The sequence below is a fragment of the Podarcis raffonei genome, chromosome 3, assembly GCF_027172205.1.
Source record: "Podarcis raffonei isolate rPodRaf1 chromosome 3, rPodRaf1.pri, whole genome shotgun sequence".
Lineage (NCBI taxonomy): Eukaryota > Metazoa > Chordata > Lepidosauria > Squamata > Lacertidae > Podarcis > Podarcis raffonei.
Genome location: NC_070604.1, coordinates 84,020,723 through 84,036,041, shown reverse-complemented (window position 1 = coordinate 84,036,041; position 15,319 = coordinate 84,020,723). Strand labels below are relative to the sequence as shown.

The 15,319-nt window shown below is 39.4% G+C and overlaps 1 protein-coding gene across 4 annotated transcripts in view; it reads right to left on the bottom strand.

Moving 5' to 3' along the window:
* The window catches only part of CRIM1 (cysteine rich transmembrane BMP regulator 1), a 128,850-nt gene that overhangs the window by 6,129 nt on the left and 107,402 nt on the right, over nucleotides 1-15,319 (bottom strand). For all 4 annotated transcript variants that reach the window (XM_053382772.1, XM_053382774.1, XM_053382773.1 and 1 more), the window contains 7 exons: nucleotides 12,931-13,087; nucleotides 9,128-9,249; nucleotides 7,345-7,554; nucleotides 5,427-5,642; nucleotides 3,897-4,118; nucleotides 1,348-1,542; nucleotides 104-226 (listed from right to left, as the gene is read on the bottom strand). In XM_053382772.1, the coding sequence (XP_053238747.1) occupies nucleotides 104-226; nucleotides 1,348-1,542; nucleotides 3,897-4,118; nucleotides 5,427-5,642; nucleotides 7,345-7,554; nucleotides 9,128-9,249; nucleotides 12,931-13,087 (1,245 nt within the window). The remainder of the gene's footprint in view (nucleotides 1-103; nucleotides 227-1,347; nucleotides 1,543-3,896; nucleotides 4,119-5,426; nucleotides 5,643-7,344; nucleotides 7,555-9,127; nucleotides 9,250-12,930; nucleotides 13,088-15,319) is intronic.

The following is a 15,319-nucleotide window of genomic DNA, read 5'->3' as shown; positions in this document are numbered from 1 at the left end:
TCTCAGTCATAGATAAAAGTTTTTTAAAATACCCCAAAAAGTGATTTTGAGGGGGGGAAACCTTCCAAGCAGCCTCTGATTCATGACAAGAAATACAATTTACCTCTGTGGATATGAACAATGTCATTTTCACTGTGTGTAGGCCAAACTGGTGCTTCCAGTTCATTATCTCCTCTATGATTTGTCTTCTCAATTGGAATGTTGGTAGGTTCAGGTACATACATTTCTATTAAAAAAAGAAAATTATCAAAGGAACTTATAGCTATTAAGCTTCATCCCTTACATTTCCTGCATCTTAATGTTTTACTCTATCCTGCCCACCTACTGCTTCTATCATGAGGCCAAAGTAAAACTAAGAAGTGTTTGAGATACCTTTTGATACTTCAATAATGTTTTTCTTGATATTTTCTGGCACATTTGTTGTTCCTGAACATGACCAAGAAGGTAATTTTTGAGTCATCAAAAATAAAATAATTTAAACAAAGGGCTGTTCTAAGTGCATCACTACTGGAAAAAGGCACAAAACGTAGGCTCATGAGCTCTTCTCTCTTCCTCCAGTACAGCTGCGTGGAGGAGACTTGAAAAAGTTGCTTCCTCTTTAACAGCAGCTGTAATTTATTGTTAGATCCAAAAAGGGCAAACTGTGGTTCAACTACAGCTTATTTTCAAACAGTTATGCCTGAGAGGACAAAATGGGTAGGTGTGTGTGTGAACCTATGGCTACCTAATGTTAAATCACAGTTTACTTAACATCTGAAATAGGCCAAATAAAATACTGTAGAACAAGCAAAACTTAAAAACTGTGTTAGATATAAATAAATAAATAAATAAATAAATAAGGCATTTCTGTTTATTGAAGCATATTTGAATGGCTGAATTATTTGTTCTGAGAGAAAACAGGAAAATATTCATTTGCTGTATTCCAAATCCTGATTCAAGATATATTATATCTGAAACAAAAACAAAATGTTTACTTAATCCTCGGTCTAAATCAGGCACCCCCAATCTTCGGCCCTCCAGATGTTTTGGACTACAATTCCTATCATCCCTGACCACTGGTCCTGTTAGCTAGGGATCATGGGAGTTGTAAGACAAAACATCTGGAGGGCTGCAGGTTGGGGATGCCTGGTCTAAATGATACCAGTGGTGTCGTCTTATCTTTCTCAATACAGTAGCTAGATTGTACGATAGTTGCTGGGAAGGTCTCAAAGGAGACAGTTTGGTTACCAGTACATTTTGCAATCCTGGATTTGCATAGTATTTGCATGTCCAGGCAAAGTGATTATCTATTTTATGCATGTGCAAAATTCCTGATAAACGCTTAACATGAATATGAACATAACTTACCTGGACACATGGGACAGCAACTTCCTTCCACGTTGATGGGCTCCACACAAGGAAGAGGAGGGCAACTGACTGTGGAGCAAAGGGTCTGACCCTGCAGACAGTAGCAGTGTGTGCAGCTATCAATATCCCAACGCTCTTCATCTGCGTATGTTTTCCCATTAAAATGACACACTGCCTTCTTTGATGTTGTGTCTTCTGTTGAAATAATATTGCCACAATTGGGAGTTTAGAAAGCCATTTCAGAGTAATTGAAAAAGAGAAACAAGTGATTATAGACCCTGCCTTGGGACTAGATGATTTGTTGTCGTCGTTGCGTGGCAGGTTGACATTCTGCTCTTGGCTGGAAGCATCTGTTTACTGCTAATCAAATAATATATAGCAGGTACTGAAGTTCAGTTATGAGGAGAAAGGAATCAAATAAATTTTGCTGATCTTCTGAGATCTGAATTGTTCTCTTCAACTTTTCCAGTTAGTGAGAAATTAAAACATTTTTTGTGTTAACGTTTTTCAGTTTATAAAATAGATAATGTATCTATTTAATGTGGTGTTGTGACTGGAGTATCAATACTAACCAGCAAAATTAGAGTTAAAACCTTTGCTCAGTTAGTTATGAAGTCATTAGGTTATTCTCCTTTTTCTGCATTAATTCCTCCTCTGTGAAATGGTAATAACAGTCTGCCTTATACCTGATAAGCAAGTATAACCTGATAAGCAGTGGAAAGACTTAAATGTACTGGAAAAAAATATTAATGGAACCGTTATGCTAAAACCAACACTGGTTTTACTTAAGCTACCTTAAGTTAAATAAGTCCACAGTTCTTATTTCTCTTGGTTTCCAACGAAATTCAAAATAAAAACTATATATGTCTATGCTTAATGCAACTATTGTTTAATTATATTTTAAAAGTTTCAGAAACTCAAGCAGAGATGCATGAAACTTCTCTAACAAAGCAAACCAAAACCACTCTTATTCTGGGCTGGGGTATTTGCCTTAGGTGATCTTTTGGCATCCCACCAGCTGCTGGGCAGTATTATGTAAGGTTCCTCCCAGTCGGAATGGTATGTTCTGAGGGCAAGAAGTGGGCAATGGATGCCAATATGGTATCACAGCCATTGTGTGACAGCACCAGACACAATTGTCTCGCCCTTTCCTGAACTGCAGTCACAACCCTAAATTGCTAAAATTAGTAACTTTAGTAACTTTATGAATTATTACTTACAATGTTTTCTATTTACTACATTTTAATTCTAACTTTCCTCTAAGATGCTCGCTGGGGTGCACATGATTCCTCCATTTTATCCTTATATCATGGTTCATATATTTCTGGGTTACTGGATCATTTCTAGGATCTTCCCTATTCAGAAATTGCTGAGGAAATATTTCAGTATCCAGGTTAGGGGATTACTCTACAGTGAACAACTAGGATGGCATGATTTGGGTACTGACTTCTATGTAGTGTGGGGAGACCTCAGTGGAAGAGGGGTGTTGAAGAAACACAATAACCTGAGGCTTATTACAGATGTGATGGGATTAAAATATCAGCCAAATGACCCCTAGATATTTTGGACTACAAATGCCATCAGCCTCAGCATGGCCAATGGTCCGAGGTGATGGGAGATTTAATTTAAAACTTGTGACACTAGGTTGGGGAAGGCTGTCCTGGAGTCTGGACGTTAAAAAATTCCATCAAGCACCCAGCCACAACCTTCACCTATCTGTTAAAAAATCTGTTCAGAATCTTGGTCTTTTGAATATACATCTGCCATACTGAAGGCATGTAAAACACTGGCTGTTCCCAAGGTTCATTGCTGAGGGAGGCACTTTTATGTGCATCTGGTCTCTCTTCTGCACAGTAATTTTATGCTGTTGACAACAAATAGAAGCCAAATGCATGGTATTGAACCATGGACTGTGCCAGGATGAGTGGGATCAAAAAAACACTGTTTCAATGTGCAGTGCTGCCAAAAATAGGAGTGTTTGCATATGTAATTCTTTGTATGCTGGGGTGGGGGCAAGAGTTATTATAAATTAAATCTGTTTCTAGACAGAAGAGGGTCCTCTTAATAGCTAAAGATAATCTTTTTGCAGCAGATTTTCCTTACTAAAGAAAATTTAAAATAAGAGATTAAAGGATAATGCCACTGCATTAAAAACCAACCAACACCATTTAATGTCTAGATGCACCCTTCAGCTCCATTGGCACCAATGAAATACAGTTTTCATTTAAGTCAAGTTCCACTGCTTTTAGTGGGAGCAAGGCATGACTCATTATGGCTGGATTCTGGACTGATGAAAATAAGAACCCAAAATGCAACAACACATTCTCAATCCTATGAAATACTTTCATGTTAGAAGATGACATACATAAAAATATATCTGCTAATAGTATTAATAAAAATAGTATCACTGTTCTCAGCAGAAACAGCAGGATACACCAGAAATAAAGCATAGAAGTCAAAGGTGGTAAAAATTGAGAAGACACCATGATATGGAGTAACTGATTAAAAGCCCTCCTATCACATCATTCTTTCCCCTTTTCAGAACTTACCTATACAATAAGGACAACACTGTCCCTTTCTCAAAACAGGTCTGTCACAAGATACTGGAGGGCAAGACTCAGAATAGCAGCTGATTTCACCATCCATGCAAATGCAACTGGTACAAACATTGGGCTTCCAGGATTCAGCAGTCAGGAAAATATCACCATCATCATTTTTGCAGTAGCTGGGCATGCTCTCGTTGCTTGACAAGGATGGCTGAACCGGCTCATCTAAAAATATAAGCATGCAAATAAGCAATCAAGACTTGCAAGGCCCTGCCTATCCAAACCAGTGGGAGGAGTCATCCTGTTAAATGAATGTCCTCCAGTCCACTCAGGCAAAATCTAGGAAATGACTTTGGTGAGCAATTTAGTTCTCAACAGTTGCTCTCCTATCTTTCATAGTGTAATTTTTATTTAAAGGCTTATCTGCACAGTTTTTTGTGATACAAAGTACATACAAGCCATGAAAGATTTCTGAATTTTGGCAACTTTACCTATCACACAGTTCCCTCATTCTTATATCACTATAGACTTGCATTTGGAGAAAAAGAGGTACAACTTTGAGATAGCATTATGAGAAAGTAGAGCTAGCTGTTAATTTAGTCATGCCCGTCAGGAAGTTGATCCACACATACCTTCCCTGAATACAAAGGCTGCACTACTTCTGGGGCATGCTTAATCAACAGTAGTGGGTCTCACAAAGTTAAAGGAGCAACTTGGCAAGTACAGAAAATTTACCCGTAATTTTATCTGTATTTAAAGTTAAAATTAAATTAAAATTAAAACTTTTTTTTTTTTAAAAAAAGAGGACTTAAGTCTGAAGTGAATTTTTGCTGGATTAAGAAGCCCATCACTGATGCTGTTTACAACACTTTTTCAGGAAAACACATTTTAATACCTGTTTTGATGAGAGAGTTATAAATAGTGAGTTGTATCCAATGAAGCTTTCCTGTTCATGCAAGGACTTGTGCTTGCACAACTGAACCTCCCCTCCCACCATGCACCCTCACCACCTACAGAAGGTCAGGGGGTGGGGTGCACAGGGAGGGGGAAGGGAAGTTCTGTTGAGCAAGTCAAAGTCCTTGTATGAAGGGGGCAACATTCTTGGATATAATCTAGTATTAGCACTGTGCTTTCAAATAATGAATTGTACAAATATACTAATGAAAATTCAGTTTGTCAGAATGTAGGCTCTAGAACAACCCATAGTAAAAGTTCCGCATCATAGTAAATGAATGTCTAATTAAGCCAATAACTTTTCAGTAATTCTTGTTAAGAACGTCTTGATTTATGACTGAATATCTGCATGCTGGCTCTCATACTTCCTGTTAGCCACAGGTTATGCTATCTGTATCAGAGCTTTCAGCCCTACTAAACACTCTTCTAGCTTCACAGACTTTTGTTCAATAATTGTCAGTTTAGCTTACTTCTTGCACACTTTAACGGGGATTAAGTATCATATTTTAGAACAGCATCCTGCATAGAGAGAACAAACAACTGGGAAGTGTATGCTGAAACCTGGAAAGTAACGCTAACCTGGGCACTGAGGACAACATGAGTCCTGAGTACGGGAGGGGTTCCGACAAAGAAGAGGTGGGCAGACTTCCGTGTCACATAAAACTCGTGCATTATGACATGTGCACTGTGTACAAGTATCAATATTCCACGTATCTCCTTCCAAAAAATACTCTCCTCCTGGAACATAGCAGATGGTTGGACCACTGAGTTCCGGCTTCTGCACAAGGGATTCATCTGAGGGGGGAAAAGAACCCCAAAACAAAGTAACAGAAAATTAGACTCTGCGGAATTCAAGCAACACATTAAGTTTTGCAACAATAGATTTATGAACCTGTTTATGCATAGATAACATGTAAAAAAAAATATAGTACAACATTATTATGTTAAAAACCCAGTTTCCTGTATTTCATCAGCAGTGCGATTGAGTAACACTATTTTTCCGCATGCTATCTCATATGTGCCAGAGCCAAGGAAATTTAAACTAACTACAAATCACCAGTAATGAATATTCCATATAAATAAATGTAAAACGAGGCACAGAATGTTACCATGGCTACCAGTCTCACAACAACTTTAGAATACCAATAACATAGCTGTCCTCGGTCCTTTTTCCTTACACAACTGACCTTCGAAGTTTGAGAGAATTATTAGCAATATGTCAAGATCACAACAGTAATTGACTATTAAAAAAATGTGTTTTTAGATCATGTTTCTGGACAAATGCCCATCCAAAGTAGCTTAGGGGCAAAACAAAAGATCAAACCAGGGCTAAATTTAAAACCTACAAATCAATCCTTGACATAAAAATCGACTGAGCTTCCTCACACCATCTCCCCCTTTCCCTGGGTCAAGCGTTTCAATACTGTACTGCACAAGACTTTTATATGCAAGGAGGGTAATAGTAGATTCCTTCCTTCTGATTTCTGAGTCAGGTCACACGGAATAACCATGTTTCCTAGAAAGCTTAACCCTCTCATCTTCAGTAATCTACTTTTGTCCATAATTTTTCATGCTACTTTTGTCCTTTCACTATAAAACCACAGTGGGCAGCAACTAGACTCTTGCATGCTACTTATAACCTCGAAACAGAGCACAGAAACCTTGCTAAACCCAACACTTTAAAATTGTCCCCCATAATGCTTAATGTGCTTTTGGCACACCTGATAGCTGCTTGCAAGGTATACATTTGAAAATGAACACAGCGTGAAAATGAAATATACAGATTAGTATTCAAACCCTGACCTAAATTCTGGGCTTGAATACAAATTTGTATTCCAGTGCTCCAATGGTCAAGTATAATGAGAGTTGCAGTTAGCCATCACTGCTTTAGGCACAGGCTAACACATACACACAGTGATTCAGATTCTGTTATGATTCAAGAAAAAGCAATCATTTGTAGTGATGTTTGGTTTAGTTTCCTTGCCACATCAGGGTGAACTCTGTGCATAGAGTATGAAATAGGTGAACATATGCAGTAAGAAAAAATACTAACTCAACTAATAAATTGGATTCAAAAGTCACTGACAGGTTGGCAGCAACTGGGACAGAATTTGAGAAATATTATGCTGTCTGCCTCACAGTAAGTGCATCTAAAATTTAGAGAGTTCTACTCCCCTCCCCCTTTATTGGAAATAAAAACTGCTAAATGCTGAAGTACACCTCCTTCCTTCTGCTCTCAAGACTTTATTTGTCTGCATTAAATTAAAATGCTAACAGTACTCAGAAAAAATACTAGGCAATATATTTTATGGCTAAAACTGAACATTTGTGATATATAAACTTAGTGTCAATTGTTAACTTACAAAGGTCAAGGCAGAATTATGTGGAGACAAAATACTTTGTCTTTACTGTTCAATTTTCCTCCAAAAGGAGAAAAAGAGATACAGATAGAAAGCAAGGTGCGTTTTACAGCCCAATAGGGAACACAAAATGGTACCTGGACATGATGGGCAACATTGCCCTGGATGTATGGTGGGATTGCCACAGTTTGGTACAGAGCAGGTGATCAAAGCACACATCTCCCGTCCATTATGACAGTAGCATTCGCGGCAGCCATCATGCCAACTTTCTTCATTTTCATGACGGTGCCCATCCACTGACAAGCAAGAACCTGCCTTCGCTGGTGGCATTACAGAAGCTGGTATCTCTGTACGAGGTAGTTTTTTTAAAACAACAACAACCAGTGAATCAATAGGATGGTAATAAGAACCAACAGCTAAATCTTCTCTTGTATTTGTTGTAGCAACTTAGTAAAATGTTCAGACTGAGAGGCTATGTATAGCATAGATTTCTAATATGCTTCCAACAGCAGAATGCTGAAGGGCACACATACAGAACATTTAATAGTTAATGGGAACAAACTCAAAGAACTAGAAAGAGATCTGTAGGTTTAATATTCTTATGTTGATAACATAAGAATATTCAAACACTGCATTCATGAAGTAGTATTCTCCTGTATGTATGTATCCACCAAAAGCTGGCTCTGTGAAGGTCAATACTATCTTTTAGAATGCATGGGAGAGCGATCTAACCGAAGATTGTGAAGATTTCCCAACTATCTTGGGTATTGAAGTCTGGAGAACAGTTACTCATTGCCTCCTCTCCTTCTGTTTAACATCTACCTAGCCAACAGCTGCCCAGAGTGGCTGGGGAAACTCAGCCAGATGGGTGGGGTATAAATAAATTATTATTATTATTATTATTAGTAGTAGTAGTAGTAGTAGTATGCTAGGTACTAAAGGGCTGTAGCGTTGTACAGATCTGTTTTACACCACTGTTTCCTACTGAGAACTGGTATCTTACACTAAGGACCAATATCCTGGTCCTGATCCTTTCCTTGAGTGATGCTCACATCACAAGGGCTTCCGTGGTCAGTTCAAGAGAAATGAAGATCCATGTGTCCATTCCTCTGAATGCCAATTAGAATTTTCCAGGGAAACACATGCGCTTAAGAGCTCTATGTCTACATAGATGCTCTGGATAAGGGTGCATAATGCATCTATTACAAATAATGGGCCATTTTTCAAATATTTGACACCTATAGTGTACAGTGATCTTTTAACTGTAGGTATAAAAACACTTTTAAGAATATGATACTATACAGGTTTTTTTTTTAGATAATAAGACCTTTGAAGCCCTAAACGGCCTCGGTCCAGTATACCTGAAGGAGCGTCTCCACCCCCATCATTCTGCCCGGACGCTGAGGTCTAGCGCCGAGGGCCTTCTGGCGGTTCCCTCATTGCGAGAAGCAAAGCTACAGGGAACCAGGCAGAGGGCCTTCTCGGTAGTGGCGCCCGCCCTGTGGAACGCCCTTCCAGCAGATGTCAAAGAGATAAACAACTACCTGACATTCAGAAGACATCTTAAGGCAGCCCTGTTCAGGGAAGTTTTTAATGTGTGATATTTTACTGTATTTTTGGTTTTTATGGAAGCCGCCCAGAGTGGCTGGGGAGGCCCAGCCAGATGGGCGGGGTAGAAATAATAAATTATTATTATTATTATTATTATTATTATTATTATTATTATTATTATTCAATCTGATTGTTCAAGTTTTTCATTTTCAAATTCCTATTAGTTAATTATCATCATCATCATCATTATTATTGTTATTATAGTTGGGGTTAGATGGGACTCGCTTTCAAGACATATCACTGTAATATACATTTTCCTTAATATCAAAATGGGTTGAAAAGAAACAGCTCTGAAGGAGTTGAGTCTACCTGTACATTTGCAGACAAGGCATCCTTGATTGTTTTGCTGGTAGCCCATTGGACAAATCTTACCACATGAAAGTTCTGGGCATTTTTTACAGCGGCAAATTTCACATCCATGTTTGTTCTTCCTACACGATTTAAAAAGATATATATTTTGATTAGTTATACTTTAAAAAGCGGCCTAAACATTTGTAATTACTACAATTTTTTCCCTGAAATGACAAATGTTGAAAGTTATTTAATTATAATTCTGTTCTCAAAGGGAGTGAAACAAAAAGAAAAAAAAACCTTGTAAAAGAAATTTAAGCCTTTTGTTTGTATTGTGAGATGGCTTGCAGCAAGGTCCTGTTTATAACATCACTTAGGAACAACTGTTTTGGTGTGCATATAAAAACACCTATAAATTACAGAACATTATGAACTCCTCTCCATCTCACAGGCAAACAAACTGAACAAAATTGGACAACAACTGTGTAAACAAGATTACAAGTTTGTGATTACTTGCAATCTTTTAGAACTTTTAAAGAAAACGGCAGCTTCCCCCACATCACCAGAAACTATGGTGGTGGTAACCTATAGAGCAGGAGTGTGGAACACTTTTGACCTGGTGGGTCAGATATCCTGTGACCGCTGGCCAAACATGATGTCACAGAGACATCAGGTGACTGATAGGTGGTTGCTCCCACCCACATGGGGGAAAGGGTTGTGCTTCACCATTGCAGTGCCTGTCGGGAATTGGTGCTAAAGCAGCATCCAACAGGACTGAACTGCCTGCTCATCAGACCTTCCTGCTCAATATAGGAATCTCAGAGAATATGCTAGCAAAATAACACCCAGAACTGAACCCTCTGTTCTAGCTGGTTTCTCAAACACATTCCCCACAGGATGGGGTTGTCAGCTGATGGACAGGTGACCGTGGTTTGGGGGATATGGCCTCACAAGCTACTGTAACCTGGACTTCCAGGTGGGCCAAGATTGTCCTGTGTGCCAGAAATTCCGTATTCCTGCTGTAGAGTTTTCACAACAAAAACTGACCGCCCCACCTCAAAAGGTGTTTTCTTTCTTTCTAGGGCAAAAAAAGCACCTTTGGGGTATATATTTCTCTGTGTGGGATTTTAGCTGGGAAAATGACATCAAGAAAAGTTTATAGCTCCTTCCCCTGCAAACTCTGAGTAGACGTACTGAAATTAATGGACCTAAGTTAAGTCGTGCACATTAATTTTAATGGGTCTATGTTGAGTAAAACTTAAGTTGAATATCACCTTCTACCTGCATTTGGGCTCATTGCAGCTTAAAAAAAAAAGACTTGAAGAGGTACAAAATCCATGCATGCATGTTTAAAATTTACTTGGGCCCTAAGATTGGGGTTTGTAAAAACATTTACTATGGAGCGACACAAAGTGGAACATACTTTGGAGTACAAGGATTGCACTGTAAATTTATAGAAGGATCTAATACTATGAGAAATCAGAAAAGAAAGATGCACATGGATACCAGAATCAACATTTTAGAAAGGTCTGGCATATCTATCTTGTAAGCTTACCCCAAACCTTAAAAGAACCATTACCACTTAGGCCAACCTTGTGCTCAGAAACTCCGTTGGCTGGACTTCTGTGCGAACAGCTACAATTCCATATTTGAATTGACAACACTTAGAAGTGTGTGCTGACACTAGCAGCAGCCACAGAAACTTATAGGTAACTTAAGAAAGATATGTCTTTTCCTATGTCATTTTTTTAATAGAGCTTGGCACAGAAGAAGAAGAGGAGTTTGGATTTGATATCCTGCTTTATCACTACCCTAAGGAGTCTCAAAGTGGCTAACAATCTCCTTTCCCTTCCTCCCCCACAACAAACACTCTCTGAGGTGAGTGGGGCTGAGAGACTTCAGAGAAGTGTGACTAGCCCAGTTCACCCAGATTACGAGTCCACTGCTCTTAACCACTACACCACACTGGCTCACGAACAGCTACTCCTGTTCATAGAATCGTAGAGTTGGGAGGGACCCTGAGGACCATCTAGTCCCAATCCCCTTTAATGCAGGAATATGCAGCTACCCCATATGGGGATCAAAGCTGCAACCTTGGCATCATTAGCACCACGCTCTAACCAACTGAGCTATCCAGGCTACCTCAGAACAGAGAAAAAGTAATTCTTGTCTAAACTATTACAATTTTAGTAAGATTTTGGCTGTGGCCTTGTCTTATCTTCTTTCTGAGTTCAGAAGAAGAAACTAAGAAACTCATTTTATGTAGGAATATGCAAGATGCATCAGTCTTTATTCAAAAGTTCAAGTGCACACATCATCTTATCCACCAGATGGGGCACCAGGACAGAGTCTGACCCAATGGTTAAATTTCACCAGCTTCTCTAGACACAAATGGAAAAGAGAACTAGAGGTGGGTCTCATCTATTTATTGACGACACAGCACTCCAAATCACTGGATGACCTCTCCCAGTGTTTCACGCGGGAACAAGATGGGAAGCATGTGGAAACATGACAGACCAGCAGCGAAGCAACTAAAAGTAGTTCCACAGTAGTTCCTTTTGGTTTGTCCCTCTGGGAAGGACCAGGAGCCACTGCAGCAAAGTGCATCCAAGTCCTATCCCAACCAGGCAACCTGGAAACTTATAATGGTGATGGTAGTGAAAGCTGAAGAGAAGTCCAGCAGAACCAACAGCCTACCCCCCCCCCCCACGGCCAGTTCCTCATCAGTATATCAAACAAGGTGATAATGACTTCTCTCCATCCTGAAACTGAACTTGAGGCTGGACTGAATTAATTTAGATAATTTCTAACATCCAGGAATCCCTTGAATTGAGCTGCGACGACATGCACCAAGCACCTTGCCTCCAAAGAGATTATGGGAGACTGTCTGTAAGTTGTCCAAAATGTTGTGACTTAGAAATAGTTTATTCAACAAAGTTTTACAACAGCCTTGTTGTAGATTGTGGAGCTATAGTCTCCATCAGTCTAAGGAGGCACTGACCGTTATCTTTATGTAATCGCCTCTGGCTGTCTTAAAGGCAAGGGCCAAGCACTCAGGTGTTTGGCATCACAGTTCCAAGAATCCTGCTTATCTGCTCAGGCAGTACAAATTGGGATCACAAATTGGTTGGAGTCACACTTTTCCTTAAGGATGAGATTTGGTAGCTTGTAAGTGCTCAGCTAGGTCCCATCTTGGGGAGAGAGGATCTGGCCATAATAATCCATGACCCATCAAGGCTGGAATATTATAAAACTCTTTAGACTCTTTTTCAGTCACAGCATGACATTCGGTCATGGGCAAATGTCCAGGGGCCACGTGCCATGGGTGAGCATAGTCAAAACAGGTGGACATACACACCCCTAGGCTGATGGATGAGATAAAAGTGCTCAGTGAAGATCAACTATCATTAAGAGGGGTATTAGGGGTACTTTACTAAGCAGAATTTGGCAGAAGTTTTTCTTTTGGCTGAATTCACATGAACTATTTCTTCTGATGGCACTTCAGTAGTGCTCCTCAAACAACTGTTCAGTAATCCACACATCAATTTCAGCTGACCACAGGAGGTGGAAGAGAAAATACTTCTCAAGTTCTAATCTTCTCATTTTATAGTATCATTTTTTTGCCATTTCTAGGTAATCAAAAGCATTTGTAAATGTATATACATTCAAAGTTATCCATGTTGATATGTACTTCTGAGTCTATTACATACTCTGCATGCTACATGTTTTCCTATTATACATAGAACAATGTTAGTGGGCTTTACACAGTATTATTTGTTTATGGATTGTGATAAGTATGTTTTAAAAGTAAGAATACGTACAAGTATCCAAATGGACAGTACTTGTCACATACTATGGGTTTGCATTTTTTAGGTCGTGGGCGGCACTGGCAGGTCTTACAGTTGTGGACATCGGTCTGGAAGCCAAAGGCACAATCCAAGGAACAATCTGACATGAGGTCAGTACACAGCTCTTCTCCTGTGAAGAACACATGAAACTTAGCAAAAACCGCTAATAGTTATTCGTATCAGAAATGCAGGCACATGAAGAATACTCTCCCCCCACCCCTGCAACACACCTCACAGAGTATGGTATCTTGGAATAGGTCATGGCAGCCTGACTGGAATCATGAGCAAGAACATTTCATTTTGATGCAGTTCACATCTGTGTAGACTACTAGTTAGGCAAATGTTTAAGAAAGCACAGGAGGGAGCCAACAGAACTAGTTGCAAAATGAATTTGCCTTTTCTGGAAGCAACAGATGAAGACAGTAGTTGTAGTCCAAAGACAACATTTAATCATAACGGACCTCTCTATTCAGTTAAGAGTCCCCCCCCCATATCTTCTCTACTGCAGCTTCCACACATAAATTGCAAACTGCAGTTTAAAAATCATGCTGCCTCCTCAGAACTGGAATCTGTTGCAAAAGACCACCAAATAAAAGCTTTGGGTACATGGGTTTTCCCCTAAACTACATAGAAATGGCTTCCCTAGACTGCAAGTAGGGAACTTGCCTACATATACACCAATTAAACTAATTATGTTAATGGTTAAAATAGCAGGAGTTTCATGTAATGCATTCAGAATTAGGCATCAGAGCCTTGCAATTCTAAAAGGGCTATAGAATCCTCACACCAAAGAAGTCTCTCATTTACAGATTTTCAAACCACTTGCTGTTGAAATTTACATAAAATCATCATATTTTTGTCTAGAATATATCCACAGGATTCAGAATAATACTAATAAGTGAGACCATTAGTACTTACCTGTGAAGTGTTATTTTTCATGCATATCATGAAATTAGGTGGGATGTGAGCTCCACCAAGTGGTTGAAGGCAGAAATTGCTGCTCAATTTGAAGAGGCTTCTGGTGCTTTGTTGTACATACAGCCAATTGTACGCAGATAAGCCATGTATACAAGAAGCAAGAAGCAAACAGCAAACACAAAAAGGCAAACATGCAACAGTCCCTGCCTAGAGAAAACTGGAATGTGGGAAAAACTGGCAAGTTTCAGAAATTTTAACAGAAGGAGTTAGGCAGCCAGTATAACCACAATAGGGTGATGTCCTGGTATCATATTATATGTATGAAAAAGAAGCTTCACAGGTAAGTACCAATGGTATCTTTTCTCTTGTGTATCATGACATCATGTGGGACATACCCAAGCTGACCCATGTAGGGTTGGACATTAATAAAGGGCTGGCTACCTGTTAGGGACAGCATGTTGTAGGACACACTTCCCCAAAGCTGTCTCAGCTGCAGCAAAGAAGTCCACCTTATTTTATTTATTAGATTTATATACCACCCTTCATCAAAAGATTTCCAGGCGGTTCACAATGTATAGTGCTTGATACATGCATTGGGGTTAGCCCAAGTGGCTGCAGTACGGTGCAGGAGCATTTAATGAGAATGCTGCCCCTCTTTCGGGGATCCTTAAGAGACCAGAGATGGAAAAAACTTGTGAGGAGGCATGGAAGCGAATTCCAGCTGTAGAACTTTGCAGCACCCAGCAGCCCAATGTTATGGACCATCTCAGTACTTTAGAATATGACCTCCCACTGGTGGCAGGGTTGTGTCAGAACTGATTTTTTTTGTATCTGAACTTAGAGGAGGAAGAGAACATGCTCTGGAATTCCTGTTGCCCTCTACTTGGAGTTGTTGCCTATCCCAGAAGGGGTGAGAGGACCAGACATATTTTCCTCTGAATGGACAAAAGGACTGAGGCAGTTGGTATGGGTGGTAAAACCAATGAAAAGGATAGTGATCTTCTATTTTCTTGGCCAAATGCATAGACTTGTCTTTAGACTATACCAAGTCTGTGCAAATAAACAAGAAAAATGTTGAGGGAAAGAAAAAGTGGTAGGTGGCTAGACCAAAGGAGAAACAAGAACTCAGATTAACCACCAAGGAGAGGGACTTTACTGAAAAGAAACTAGACAGACCCAAAAGGTTGAACACACTCATACCCACGCCAGAGAATTAGATACAAAAAAGCTTCTTCAAATTGAACAGATATTCCTTCAACCACTAGGGGGAGCTCACATGATATGTACAAGCAAATAGATGCAAACAGTTTTGAGTGACTAATATGTACTACTGAAAACTTCTACTTTTACCTTACTTTTTAATAGTAACTAAAATGATACACAAATATTTTACAGCTACTAAGGTTGCAATCCACTACCTTGGAGCAAGTCCTACTGAATACAA